The sequence below is a fragment of the Euleptes europaea genome, chromosome 2, assembly GCF_029931775.1.
Source record: "Euleptes europaea isolate rEulEur1 chromosome 2, rEulEur1.hap1, whole genome shotgun sequence".
NCBI lineage: Eukaryota > Metazoa > Chordata > Lepidosauria > Squamata > Sphaerodactylidae > Euleptes > Euleptes europaea.
Genome location: NC_079313.1, coordinates 129,000,120 through 129,014,406, shown reverse-complemented (window position 1 = coordinate 129,014,406; position 14,287 = coordinate 129,000,120). Strand labels below are relative to the sequence as shown.

The following is a 14,287-nucleotide window of genomic DNA, read 5'->3' as shown; positions in this document are numbered from 1 at the left end:
ATGGAAGGCTGAGTCAACCTTGAGCTGGCTACCTGAAACCAACTTCCGTCGGGATCGAACTCAGGTCGTGAGCAGAGCTTTTGACTGCAGGACTGCAGCTTACCACTCTGTGCCACAGGGCTCTTACTTTCTGCCATGGGCCAAAATGCCTTTCTGTCTCTGAGGCCATTTCTTAGCATCAGTATTTTAACAGCACCGTGTGCCTTCAGATCAAAGAGAGTATTAATGATTTTTTTTTTCTCCCTAGCCACCTCGAAGAGATGGTGGCACAAAACTTGATTTTATGAAGGGGTTCAGAGCCAGTTCCCTTTTCAAGCCAATACATGCTTTGCAGACCTCCAAAACCGTGTTGCTTGGGAAACTGTTTACAAGGTTAAACTTTTGTGTCAAAATCTGCATGTACAACAAGGAAGAAATTTTTGCATCGCACATTGGAGCAAATGGCATGAAAATTGAAGTGTTTGCTTTTCCTCTACATCTTAGGTAGTAATCACGGTCTGGACCACAGCTTGTGTTAAAAAAAAGGGGGGAGGGGGAGAGGGGGAGAGAGAGAGAGAGAGAGAGAGAGAGAGAGAGAGAGAGAGAGAGAGAGAGAGAGATTGTTGTTAAGGCTTTGGGTTGCCAACCTCCAGGTGGAGCCTGGAGATCTCCAGGAATTACAGCTGACCTCCAGGCTACAGAGACTGGAAAAAATGCCTGCCTTGGAGATTGACAAGGGTACTAGCTGGAGGTCTCCTGCTATTACAACTGATCTCCAGCTGACAGAGATCAGTTCACCTGGAAAAAAATGGCTGCTTTGGCACTTGGACTCTATGGCATTGAAGTCCCTCCCCTCCTCAAACCCCACCCCCAAAAACCTCCCGCTGGTGGCGAAGTGGGACCTGGCAACCCTAAGATAGACCTCTATGGCAGTATAACCTGCTGAGTTCCCTCCCCTCTACAAACCCCAGCCTCCCCAGGCCCCACCCCCAAATCTCTAGGAATTTCCCAACATGGAGTTGGCAGCCCTATCCTACAACTAGAACAAAGGACAGGAGCCAATGTCATTTCCAAGGCTATTGCCTTCCTGCACTAACCAAATGTTAAGCCAAACCTGGTGACCTAGAATCACGTCCTTTTTGTCTGGTGAAAGAAACCACACACGGTCTGTTTTAGTGCTTCCTGCGTCCAGGGTTTTCTTAGAAAAACAGGAGAGCCTTTATGATCTTCTGAGGAAACAGCTGCACTCCACAAACTCAGCAAGTACCATCTGTGGTCTTTCCCCCTCATATAGTTAGAGGTTAATTTATTCTGATATGTTCCAAAGAGCAAGATACTTCGTGGTGCCCTGATTGATAATTCCACCTTTCCTGGGGAGCTTAACGTTAAGGGTTTTGGGAAAGGATCATCACTTACAGTGCATTCCTGAGCAGAATCCCTGCGCCAGGCTTAGGAGGCAACGCGGCTGAGCTGCCTCCCGGCCCAAAAAATCCATGCAACCCTCATAGGAGTTCCCGGTTCGAAAGGGCTTTGGAGGCTGCCAGGATGCTGGCGCGGCTCAGGAATGGGCTGTTAGATTAGAGTCAGCAGCACCTTAGAAACCAACAAGAGTTTCAGAGTATAAGCTTCCGAGAGTCAAAGCAACGCAGTGGGTCAAGGCCGTTTTATTTTCCAGTGCTTGCAATGGATATAGACTGCAGGCTTCTTTTGGGGTGGGGGATGTTATTTTGTATGTTTTAAATTGTGATTTGTAAGCCACCTTGAGCCATGAGTAAAAGCAGGATATAAATATTTTGATGCACAAATATTTTCTATAGCTTACTTAGAATACCAGTTAATTGGGACATCTGATAAGCAAGCCCTGACCCGGATGGCACAGGCTAGCCCGATACCATAGAATCATAGAGTTGGAAGGGACCTCCATGGTCATTTAGTCCAACCCCCAGAACAATACAGGACATTCCAAACTACCTCCCCCCCCCACACCCCCAGTGACCCATACTCCATGCCGAGAAGATACTGTCAGATCTCAGAAGCTAAGCAGGGTTGATCCTGGTTAGAACTTGGATGGGAGACCATCGAGAAAGACCAGGGTTGCTAAGCGGAGGCAGGCAATGGCAAACTCTGTTCATCTCTTGCTTTAGACTCATAAAGTTGGAAAGGACCACCAGGGTCATTAGTCCAACCCCTTGCACAATGCAGGAAATTCACAACTACCTCCCCCACACGCCCCCAGTGATCCCTACTCCATGCCCAGAAGATAGCGAAGATCCCTCTCATGATCTGCCTAAGGTCATAGAATCAGCATTGCTGACAGATGGCCATCTAGCCTCTGCTTAAAAACCTCCAGGGAAGGAGAGCTTACCACTTCCCGAGGAAGCCTGCTCCACTGCGGGACCACTCTAACTGTTAGAAAGTTCTTCCTAATGTTCTTCCTTGGAACCTCTATGGGGTTGCCGTAAGCTGCCTTCAACTTGACGGCACTTTCTGCCACCACCTATAAGCAAATTCCTGGCATGAAGAGAGATTCCAGTTCACAGAGTCAGCCAAGGATATTTGCAAGAACAACCCTGCACTTTGCTTCATTTACCATTTTTCCTCAAGAATGAAATACTTTAATGAGCAGAGAATTACAACTTATCCTGGTGGAACGGGAGAGGGATTGTACTTCAATCTCATGCAGGTCCCATCCCGCTTGATTCACCTTGGCAAGGCTTGAAACTTCATTCAGGCACAGGCTGGCTAAAAATACTGACAAGCAGCTAATCAACTTCCCCTAAAATGGAACTTTCTCTGTTCACAATAGAAAGCCGGATGAGGAGGAGGGAGCCAAAACAGATTTGCCCATGAATTTCAAATGAGCTTGACCTATAAAAATGGAAACACAATCCCACCAGCTGCACGGAGAGGTGCACAGACCTATGTACATGTTAAAACAATTCTTCGAAAGGGTTGTTTATTGATTTTAACACTATATCTTTTGGAGACCTTGGATATGTACAAAAAGCTGTTCCTGGTGGTCTTAACAGATGCAGATTTTTTGTTTACTGAGTTGCACGTACATGAGAAATGGAAGTTCAGAGACTGCCTGGACCAAAAGGAAGATCGCAGGACAGAAGGCACATTTGGGAACCTTACCAAAAACTCAGAGAGGCAGGCTGGCTTCAGGTGGTTTTCCTTCCAAGTATTCTACTTTGTGTCTCTCGGTTTCCAACACCATCTAACTAATGGTTGCCAACCTTCAGGTGGAGCCTGGAGATCTCCCAGAATTACAACTGATCTCCAGACTAACAAGATCAGTTCCCCTAGAGACAAATGGCCAAATTGGAGGGAAGACTCTAAGGTATTATACCCCACTAAGTTTCTTACCCTCCCAAATCCTGCATTTCCAGCCCCCCCCCCCCAAATCTCCAATAATTTTGCAGCATGGCAGCCTCTGACAAGTATCTGTGCATGCACAGATGTTATTGTTTTGGGGGATTTAAACCCCATTTTTTTTAAGTTTTCAGTTTATTCTGCAAATCTGGAGGGCCCCCAAGTTTGCAAAAACATCTGTTTTCAGTGAGTGTGGCCCCAATCTACAGATTTAGATATCTGCAGATGGAGCCATAGTTGACTATTGGAATATAAAATGACATGATAACCAGCAACTTTGATGCAAGGTTTTTTTGTTTTGATGAATGCATGATTTATCCCCGTCAAGTCAAGATCCCTGTCACATCGTGTGATGCCGCATTAGGACTCATGAATCTGAATTTTTCTGATGTCATATACAGTCAAATTAAAAGAAACAAATGACTGTTCCCTTTCAGCATGCAGAAGCATCTTATTTTTACGAACAAGAGAAATGTACTAACATAGAGAAATTGAACCAGGCACTATCACTGGGTGGGCCAATATTAAATAACATGATAGCAGGTGACCCTCCCAACTTTGGTAAAAGATTAGGTTGAGGAGACCAACTTTATGGACCCCCAAAGAGGGTGCCCGTATCCATTCTCCATTGTTTCCAATGGAGAAAAAAATGGGGCCCTATGAAAATGGACCCCCTTTTAAGGAGAATCAAACCGGCTTACAATCTCCTTTCCTTCCCCTCCCCACGACAGGCACCTTGTGAGGTAGGTGGGGATGAGAGAGTTCGGAGTCACTAGCCCAAGGTCACCCAACTAGCTTCATGTGTAGGAGTGGGGAAACCAACCCATTTCACCAGATTAGAGTCCACCGCTCATGTGAAGGAGTAAGGAATCAAACCCAGTTCTCCAGATTGGAGTCCACTGCTCTTAACCACTACACCATGCTGGCTCTACCACTACACCATGCTTAACCACTACACCACGATGCATGATGATCTTACCCCTTCTATCATTGGCAGCTGCAGAGCCCTGAAGGCTTCCCGGGACTGCTTTGCCCCCAGTGTCTCATAGAATCATAGAATTATAGAGTTGGAAGGGACCACCAGGGTCATCAAGTCCAACCCCCTGCACAATGCAGGAAATTCGCAACTACCTCCCCCCCACACCCCTAGTGACCAGAAGATGGCCAAGATTCCCCCCCCCACTCTCATCATCTGCCTAAGGTCACAGAATCAGCATTGCTGACAGATGGCCATCTAACCTCTTCTTAAAAACCTCCATGGAAGGAGAGCTCACCTCCTCCTGAGGAAGACTGTTCCACTGAGGAACTGCTGTAACTGTTAGAAAATTATTCCTAATGTCTACGGAAACTCTTTTGATTTAATTTCAACCCGTTGGTTCTGGTCCGGCCTTCTTGGGCAACAAAAATGACAGAACGAGGGAGTAGAAAGGAGATGTGAGAGTCAACAGAACAAGGGAGTAGAAAGGAGATGTGAGAGTCAGCCACCAGCAAGCACACCTCAGTTCCATTTCATGTCTCATCCTGGAAACGCAGCGGGTTGCAAATGTAAATTTTCAGATGTAATTTATGTTATCAAACCCACGCGTACCTCAAAGGGATTTAACAAACCACTTTTCGCTTCCGAGTGTCATGTGCTTAGCGAGGCAATGGCTAATCAGTATGGAGCAGGTAATGACAGCATTCATTTTAATCCCGGAAAGGACTTGGGAAGCATTGTTTCCTGACAAGGCATGCAAATGATGCACCCTCATTTGGTCCAATTATTTTCTGAAAATTCTTGCAATTATGTTGCAATTTTCTTCCAGAGGGCAACTTGACAAAACGTCTGCCAGTGGCTTTTTTACTTCTCCCTTTATTTGTTTTACATAATATTTGTTTTCCCAAACGGAAAGCCTCATGTGTGCACAATACATGGCGTGGGTTTGTATGGCTTCACTTGATACAGCTAAGTGACAGCAAACATATCCGTATATACCCAGTGCAGTCAAGAATTCCTGTTTTACCTCTCATGTGTATTTTGAGCTAAGGCTATGAACTGCCTATAACTTCCAGGAGCGCCCATTGGCTATGTTGATAGGATGTCAAGGAATCATCACGAACATTCTCATTTGCCAAGAGGGGGATAATGGCTAATCATAGATTTTTGACCACATACACAACTCCAGCATTGGGTGGTGGGGAGAGGGTTCACATGGGGCCTATAGACAGAACTGGCTGACGGTTGCTATGGGACAGGAGTACACAAATATGGGGGCTAGTAACTGCTTCTCTCTGGCCATTAACGCATGGCGAGGTTTTAAATTTTTTCATCCCTCTTCTGTTGCACACCTTTTGATCACTCGTTAAAAAAAATTGAATGTATGTGGAGAGAAGGCGCACTACCGCTCTGCCTCTGACAGGTGGAGGCAGCAGCGACTAGACTGGAAGAGCACGTGCGCTCTTCTTGCTGGGCTGTCGAGCAGAAAGGGGGGTTACAGAGATGGAGGAGGGTGCGGAAGAAGGGGGAGAGGGGAGGGGAGAGAGAGAGATGCGGGGTCTGGGGGGCAGAAAGGTGCTGCCACCGCTGCTGTTTTCAGGGCCGGGCAGTCTTCCGGTGAGGAGTCAACCTGGGTGCTGAAAGAGCACCGGCGAACTCTGGTAACTGTTGCGAACCTTCCTTTTAAATTGCAACAAAGCAGTAATTGGAAAACCCAATAAAGTATCAATAGGAGGTGGGTTGATCATGAGCACGGGAGACAGATGTGCATTTTGGCTTTGGAGATTCGCAACATTCGCGCGAGAATCGTCAGACAGAACGGCCATGCGTTTTCAACCTCTGTCTCTGGGAAATGGAGGAGCTAAGAAATCTCACAAGGAGTAGGCCATTTGGTCGACAGGAGGAGGATACAACAAGCTGAGGTAAGCACTGACCAAACAGGCCCATGTTCCAGGGTTTAGTTCAGGAGCATGTCAAGGCCTAATACAGATGGAGTGCATGTGCATCATAGCCCTCCCCAGCATACCCATTGGCTTTCACATATCTTGGATCAGAGAGCAGAATTCCAGATTAGTCATGCCAGAAAACTTTGTTCTGTGTTGTGGCTCAAAATCAAAAGAAGTAGAACATAGTTCCTTAGGAGCAGGTGCCAGAGTCCACCCCTACTGACCTGGCTATCACCAAAGAGAGGTGGCTTTGAGGTTTGTAATGGAGCTTAGAGATAGTGGATGGGAATGAACATGTGTGTGTGTGTGTGTGCGCGCGCGTGATAAGTGCCGTCAAGTCATTTCCGACTCATGGTAACTGAGTCACACATACCCCTTGATTTCCAGTTTGATCTGCAAACACCTTCAGTCTCTGCCTGATCTGCCTACTGGGCGAAGCCAGCCCTGCTTCCAGTAGCAAGACACACACACAAATACACAAGGGTCCTCTATTGTAGATGTATCTGGTTGTGATTGGTGGTGCATTGGGGAAACTTGGCAACAAAAGGGGACTGCTGAGCTCTATTGATGCTGCACCTATAGTCATAGGTCTATTTATGGTTATTATTATTGTTACTCTTTTTGTTGTTGTTGTGCTCAAGACCGTTGTCATAAGAGCAGAGAATAAAGAAAGATGCTACATCTAAGAGATTAGTCAGGGGGCTCCAACCTTTTTGGGCCTGTGAGCACATTTGGAATTCTGACACGGCATGGCGGGTGCAGCGACAAAATGGCTGCCACAAAATGGCTGCTGCAGGAGGCGGAGCCAGCCACAAAATGATTGCCACAGCATAACTTCAGTAACACAGTGCAGATCCTTGTGCTGGGGTGGCAGCTGCTGCCAAAGCAATATTTAAAAAAAAACCCAATCAAATCTCCATCAGTCAATCAGAAGCTTCGCTGGGCAAAAGCCCTACCTGGCCCCACCCATGTCCTAAAAAAGACTTGGAGGGTGCCAGAAAAGGTGTCGGTGGGGGCCATGGCACCCGTAGGCACCACACTGGGATAAAAATATACAACTTTTCTAAGCTTATCCATCTGTCATTGTACCAGAACCCTGTACTATAAATGCTTTTCTCGAATAATCCGGTATGAATGACAAACTTCATCTATACAAAGGACAGCAAACCTTCTCGTCACTCAAGGCTGGATAAGCAAAATTCCCCCAAAGACGAGGACTCCACAGCAAACTTTGGGAAACAGCACACCGTGCCCTCAGGCGGACAAATCAATTCCCGGGCATCAATTATTCAAAGCCATTCCACTCACCCGAACCAGCTGCTGAGGAAAGGGTCCTCTCGAGTTTTCGGGCACATTGATCGGCGGGATGACCCAGTCTCGTTTTTGCCGCCTCAGCCCATGCGAATTCTGATGATGGCGCCAGGGCAGGAGAACATCGCCGGGTTGCTGGAGGAGGTCTGCCGACGCGTTCCTCTTTCCTTTCTGCTGATATCCGAAGAAAAAATAAAATAAAAAGTGGGTATTCTTTTGCTTAGTTTCTCATTCTTTTTTTTAAAAAAAGGGTTTAACAATGACAACGAGCCAGTTCTGTTTTTCTCTCCGACACATGCAAGAAAGATCACTCGTCAGGGCCGTCGCTACGTGGCGGCCGGTTCGGGCTGAGGAATCGCGGTGGAAAGTTATTGTTATTACGATGGGGCAAACATTTCTGCATTAGCAAAGCACGCGGCACTTTTATTGGCATCTTCTGCCGCGGCTTCGTTTTTAACGACGTACGGAGCTGTCATTAGACAATCAAGCTTTCTTTCAGGACAGATTGTCTTCATTATACCGGCGGCAGGAAGCTTTATCAGCCCCTGGGAGGATGGAATCTGCAGATTTCTAATAAATATAATCAATCACGGGGACCAAACTAAACAGCCAACAAATTCGCTTGCCCCCGCCCCAGAGTGATAAGCTCCTCACTAGCCCAGAATGTTAAAATGCTCTTTTTTCTTTTTTTTTTGCAGCCGTTGCAGAATGGGATACATTTGTTTATTCCTTTTATTTACAGCCCACCTTTCTTTCTGAGACCCAAGGCGGATTATACAATGTAAAACAATGCAATTTAATAGCATTTGGGACTTTTCTCCCTCTCTCATAATACTAGAATGAGGGGTCATCTGCTGAAGCTGGAGGGTGAGGAATTCAAAACAGATAAAAGGAAGTATTTCTTCACGCAACACATCCTTAAATTGTGGAACTCCCTGCCCCAGGATGTGGTGATGGCTGCCAACTCCAGGCCCCACCTGGATGCTGGCAACCCTACATGTAGGCCTCAGATTCCTCTTCAGGCACAGAAGGGTACAGAATTGTGCCATCTTGGCTTTGGTTTAGGGTTGCCAACCTCCAGGTACTAGCTGGAGATCTCCTGCTATTGCAACTGATCTCCAGCTGATAAGAGTTTGGTCCACCTGGAGAAAATGGCCGCTTTGGCCATTGGAGTCTATGGCATTGAAGTCCCTCCCCAAACACCGCCCTCCTCAGGCTCTGCCTCAAAAACCTCCTGCCGGTTGCAAAGAGGGACCTGGCAACCCTATTTCCATTAGAGGCGGGAGAGCTCCTTTCAGTCCTCCTCAGACTGAAGTCTGGGCAATCCAAACTCTCTTCTGATAATTCACAGTGGCTCATACCCTATCAGAAAATACTTTTGTTAGTCTTTAAGGTGCTACTGGACTCTTGCCCTTTTCTCTTCTGATAAACTGCTAGCGGATCACGGTGTTAACAGGCGCTTGAACGTCTTGAAACTTCTGCATTTCCCCCCCCCCCCACACACACACACACTTATTTTAACCTGATCCTGTCTATGTCTACTTGGAAGGAAGTCCCATGGTGTTCACTGGGGCTTCTTTTCAGCTAAGTGTGACTCCAGCTTGACGCCACAAAGACAAGTTTGGTCCCCAGTGCATAAACCACAGGCACAAAAACAGAGAGGAAAGCGACCATTTGAAAGTGATGAAGAAAAGAGCCCTTGGGTAAATGTCAGCTCTCCTCATAATACTCCTGAGTTTAATTAGTGTGGCAGAGCTCGATTTTGAGCGAGCAATTAGCAGAGGGCAGCGGTGTAGCTAGTTCTTGTGATCGGGAAGCAGTATGAAGAAGCAGGGCTTGGCTGGGCTTGGCATCTACACCAAGAAGCAAAGATTCCCTTGTCTCAGGCTGGACTACGGTTGCCAGGTCCCTCTTCACAAGAGGTGGAGCCAGCCACAAGATGTCTCTCTAGAGTTGCCAGATCCCTCTTCACCACCGACAGGAGGTTTTGGGGGCGGAGCCTGAGGAGGGCAGGGTTTGGGGAGGGGAGGGACTTCAATGCCATAGAGTCCAATTGGCAAAGCAGCCATTTTCTCCAGGGGAACTGATCTCTATCGGCTGGAGATCAGTTGTGATAGCAGGAGACCTCCAGCTAGTACCTCTGTTGGATGTAAATATACACTCTCCTCTGTGACCAGATTTTATTATCACAAAGCAGAGACGACGCCAGGTTTAAGAAGCAAGGGGAGAAAAAAGCTTTTTTTATTTTGCCAGGCAAAGAGGAGAGAATTTCAGCCCTTTTTCGGGTTCAAAAGTGAAAGTCTCCTAACAGACTCCGCCTAGTCCTCATATTTATACTTTTCCAGAGTTCTTTGTTCTAAGAGGATTTGAATATCTCCTCCTCTCAAATCCACCCTAACTCTGATCTCATCTTTTGGTCACATGTATATGATCTCATCTGTTATTTGGTGATATCCTGTACCAGATACGAAAAATCACCTGCTTTGTTCAGTTTAAGTTAGACAGGACTATTTTCTACTGACTTATATAAATAACCACAGCTTACAAATATAATAGAAAAATAACATTTTTCCAATATGCTAGAATTAAATTAATTAAAATCTTACACATCCCACAGTCCCCCCTCATGATCAAAATCAAAATTATTTTGAATCTTGATCATTCTATTATATTAACTTGCAATTTTAAAACAATAATGTAGACACAATGTTTCCCTAGCCACTTTTTTAACCCAAAGGACCAAATAATACATTAAAATGGCTTTTTAAAAGAGTCTCAAACATCTACTCTTGTTCTTTAGCTAACAATTGTGCTCTGGTTTCCAAGTTTTCAATCATAAGTCTTGTTGATTTTTGAATAAAAATTAAGTTTGCCTGCAGGTTCGACCAACCACTTCGAGCCTCTTGCACTTGAGCTCTCTCCAGTTGCTATGGCGTTGGCTGCCACACCTCGAGGTTGGCAACCTGAGGCTGGACATGTGAGCTTCCTGCCATGGCCTTAGAGCAACCTTTTGGGGCCTGCAGGCACCTTTGGAATTCAGACATACCAGGGTGGTGGGTTAGGGTTGCCAACCACCAGGTTAAAGCTGGAGATCCTCTGCTATTACAACTGACCTCCAGCCGATAGAAATCAGTTCCCCTGGAGAAAATGGCTGCTTTTGCAATTGGACTCTATGGCATTGAAGCCCCTCCCCTCCCCAAACCCTGCCCTCCTCAGGCTCCACCCCAAAAACCTCCCGCCGGTGGCAAAGAGGGACCTGGCAACCCTACATGTGGAGGAGTGGGGAATCAAACCAGGATCTCCAGATTAGAGTCCACCGCTCTTAACCACTACTCCATACTGGCTCTTGGTGGCATCAGGAAAAGTGTTGGTGGGTGCCATGATGCCCACGGGCACCACACTGGGGACCCCTGCCTTAGAGGAATCAAAAGGATTAGGGGGTGCATCCTTGGACCTTAAAATAGGCTAGTGGTGTAAACTGCCCCGGCTCACAGAGTTGTCCCTCTTCTCTGGTTCATTTCTCTTTCCACTTCAAATCTTCATTCAGACTCTGGGGCTCTCCATCTTAGCTCAAGCCCCCAACTCTAGCTGGAGAACATACAGATCAGAATCTAGGAATCTCTAGCCGATAGAGATCAGTTCACCTGGAGAAAATGGCTGCTTTGGCCATTAGACTCTATGGCATTGAAGTCTGCAGCTTCGACACGGTCTCCCAATGTTTAGGGTTGCTAACCTCCAGGTAACAGCTGGAGATCTCCCACTATTACAACTGATCTCCAGCCAATAGAGGTCAGTTCACCTGGAGAAAATGGCTGTTTTGTCAATTGAACTCTATGGCATTGAAGTCCCTCCCCTCCCCAAACCCCGCCCTACTCAGGCTCCGCACCAAAAATCTCCCACTGGTGGCGAAGAGGGAACTGGCAACCCTAGTTCACCTGGAGAAAATGGCCGCTTTGGCAATTGGACTCTATGGCATTGAAGTCCCTCCCTTCCCCAAACTCTGCCCTCCTCAGGCTCCGCCCCCAAAAACCTCCCGCTGGTGGCGAAGAGGAACCTGGCAACCCTACCAATGTTCCTGGAACGGAGCGTGCCCTTCTTATGTTGCAGAAGGGAATCGAGTCTAAGCGACAGTGATTTGCCTGAGCTTATTCCAGATTGTTAATACCTGAGGTTTGACAACAGATCTCCTTGGTGCGCGCCAGAGATACTGCCTATCAGACCATGGCATCTCTAGGCTTGCAATGCCTTCATACATTAAGAGTGTTCGTAAAATATGCTCGGCTCCCCACGCACACACACACACTGCTTCTCTGCCATTCATGCTTAACGCCTCTTGTGGAATGTGCTTTTCTTTTCCTCATTAGCAAGAGATACCATTAATAGAAGTGGGAATCCAGAAGTACAGAATGCATTTATGTATCCATGAGACCTAAAAAAAAAAAAGGGGGGGGAGAAGGGAGTCCAAGCAAACTGAAGAGGTCGAGCTAGGTACTATATAAAATATCAACACATAAATCTATTTTTATTATATTGTGCACAAATACAGGTTAAAAGCCCTGGCCCTACAATGTGTGTGTGTGTAAAGTGTCGTCAAGTCGCAGCTGACTTATGGCAACCCCTTTTGGGGTTTTCATGGCAAGAGACTAACAGAGGTGGTTTGCCAGTGCCTTCCTCTGCACAGCAATCCTGGTATTCCTTGGTGGTCTCCCATTCAAATACTAACCAAGCCTGACCCTGCTTAGTTTCTGAGATCTGATGAGATCAGGCTAGCTTGGGCCATCCAGGTCAGGGCCCCTTCAATGTAGGCTACCTAAAAAGCATGAACAAATATTAACAACACATACTCATAGAATCATAGAATCAGAGAGTTGGAAGGGACCATCAGGGTCATCTAGTCCAACCCCGTGCACAATGCAGGAAATTCACAACTACCTCCCACCCCCAACCCCAGTGACCCATACTTCATGCCCAGAAGATGGCCAAGGTGCCCTCCCTCTCATGATCTGACTATGGTCATAGAATCAGCATTGTTGACAGATGGCCATCTACTCAGTTAACGTCAATACATAAAATGACAAAACACGTTTCGGACTCATATAGGCCTTCCTCAGTGGTCATACGTAAAACAATGTTATAATACACATCCTGCCATCTATATACACGTTATACAAGGCAAAAGATATATAAAAGCCTTTTATTTCGTGTGGCTTTATGTAGAAATATTTAGTCCATGTTTGTTAAAACATGGTTGTCAGCTCACACCTTGTTTATGATATCAAGCCCCTCAGGATGTGTATAACATCAACAAGTGATACACATTCTGAGCAACTTGATATCATATACAAGGTGTGAGCTGGGAACCATGTTTTCTTAAAGCTGCTTCAACTATTTTCCCCAATGCTTTTTCTTTTTAATAACTGCTCTTTTAAAAATCTAGTAGCATTATTATTGCTGTTGTAGTTATTATTATTGTTGTTATTGTTAATGAGAAGAAAATAATAACTGGAAAAGACAATAACGCTAGGAAAAGTGGAAGGCAGCAGGAAAAGAGGAAGACCCAGCATGAGATGGATTGACTCTATAAAGGAAGCCATGGCTCTCAGTTTGCAAGACCTGATGTTTTGGAGGACATTGATTCATAGGGTCACCATGAGTCGGAAGAGACTCGACAGCCCTTCACACGTACACTTTTTTAACAGCTTAGTGGTTATATGAATTTTGATGAGTTTTGTGCATGGGTATTTTACTATGAATGCAAAACAGGGAGAGGGAGAGGAGCCAGGGCCGGAATACATGTTTACCATCAGAAACGCAAAGGCAAATCTAGGGAACAATGGTCGAAACCTGCAAAAGCAAGGCAGAGACTCCTGAGCTGCTGCATTTTCATTTGGCTGTGAGCGGAACCAGTGAGTGTGAAACAATACCAGCTTTCACCTTACGCTACACTTAGCAGTAACCAGTCTAGCCAGCTGGCAGCTCTGCCCTTCCAGCCAACCCGCCTTTGATATTAGTCAGCCCCTGGCTACAGAGACATCTGGACGTTGTTATCCAGCCGAGCGTATCACCAGCCCATTTACATAATATACTATCAGAGTTTGTGTACCAGCTTAACGGGGCCTTTCTGGATTGTACCACCACCTGGGAGAGAAATAAGCTGCCGTTTGGAGCAGAAGAGATGGCATGCACCCTTTAAAGACATGCATCCTTTAAAGAAGACATTAAAATGTTATCAAGTTTGAAGAAGACGACGACGAGTTGGTTTTTACACCTTGCTTGTCTCTACCTTTAAGAGTCTCAAAGCTGTTTATGATCTCCTTTGCTTCTCCCCCCCACCTGTAGGGTTCCCAGGTTTCCGGTATTGCTGGGCAATTGCCCACCAATTCACCAGGCTGCCTGCCAACCTTCGGCTGGTTGAGAGGCAGAAGCAGGCCAGCTAAAGGGAGGAAGTGATCCGCGAGCCTGGTGTGATGATGTCACTTCCGCGTTGATGTGGAAGCGCCAGTTTGTGCCGGGGACACTCTAGCACTGTCTCTCAAAAATTCTATAGTTTCCATAGAGGTTTTTTTTTGGGGGGGGGGGAGAGTGCTAGTGTCCCCAGCATGATGCTGGTGCTTCTGTGTCAACTCGGAAGTGACGTCATTGTGCCGTGCGCTCAGATCACTCCCCCCCTTCAGCTGGCCTGCTTCCACCTGTCGACCAG

General features: G+C 46.4%; 1 protein-coding gene across 1 annotated transcript in view; it reads right to left on the bottom strand.

The window, feature by feature from the left end:
* Positions 1-14,287, bottom strand: part of CDH4 (cadherin 4) — an 880,207-nt gene that overhangs the window by 319,563 nt on the left and 546,357 nt on the right. The window contains exon 4 of the mRNA XM_056844901.1: positions 7,585-7,758. Coding sequence (XP_056700879.1) covers positions 7,585-7,758 — 174 coding nt within the window. The remainder of the gene's footprint in view (positions 1-7,584; positions 7,759-14,287) is intronic.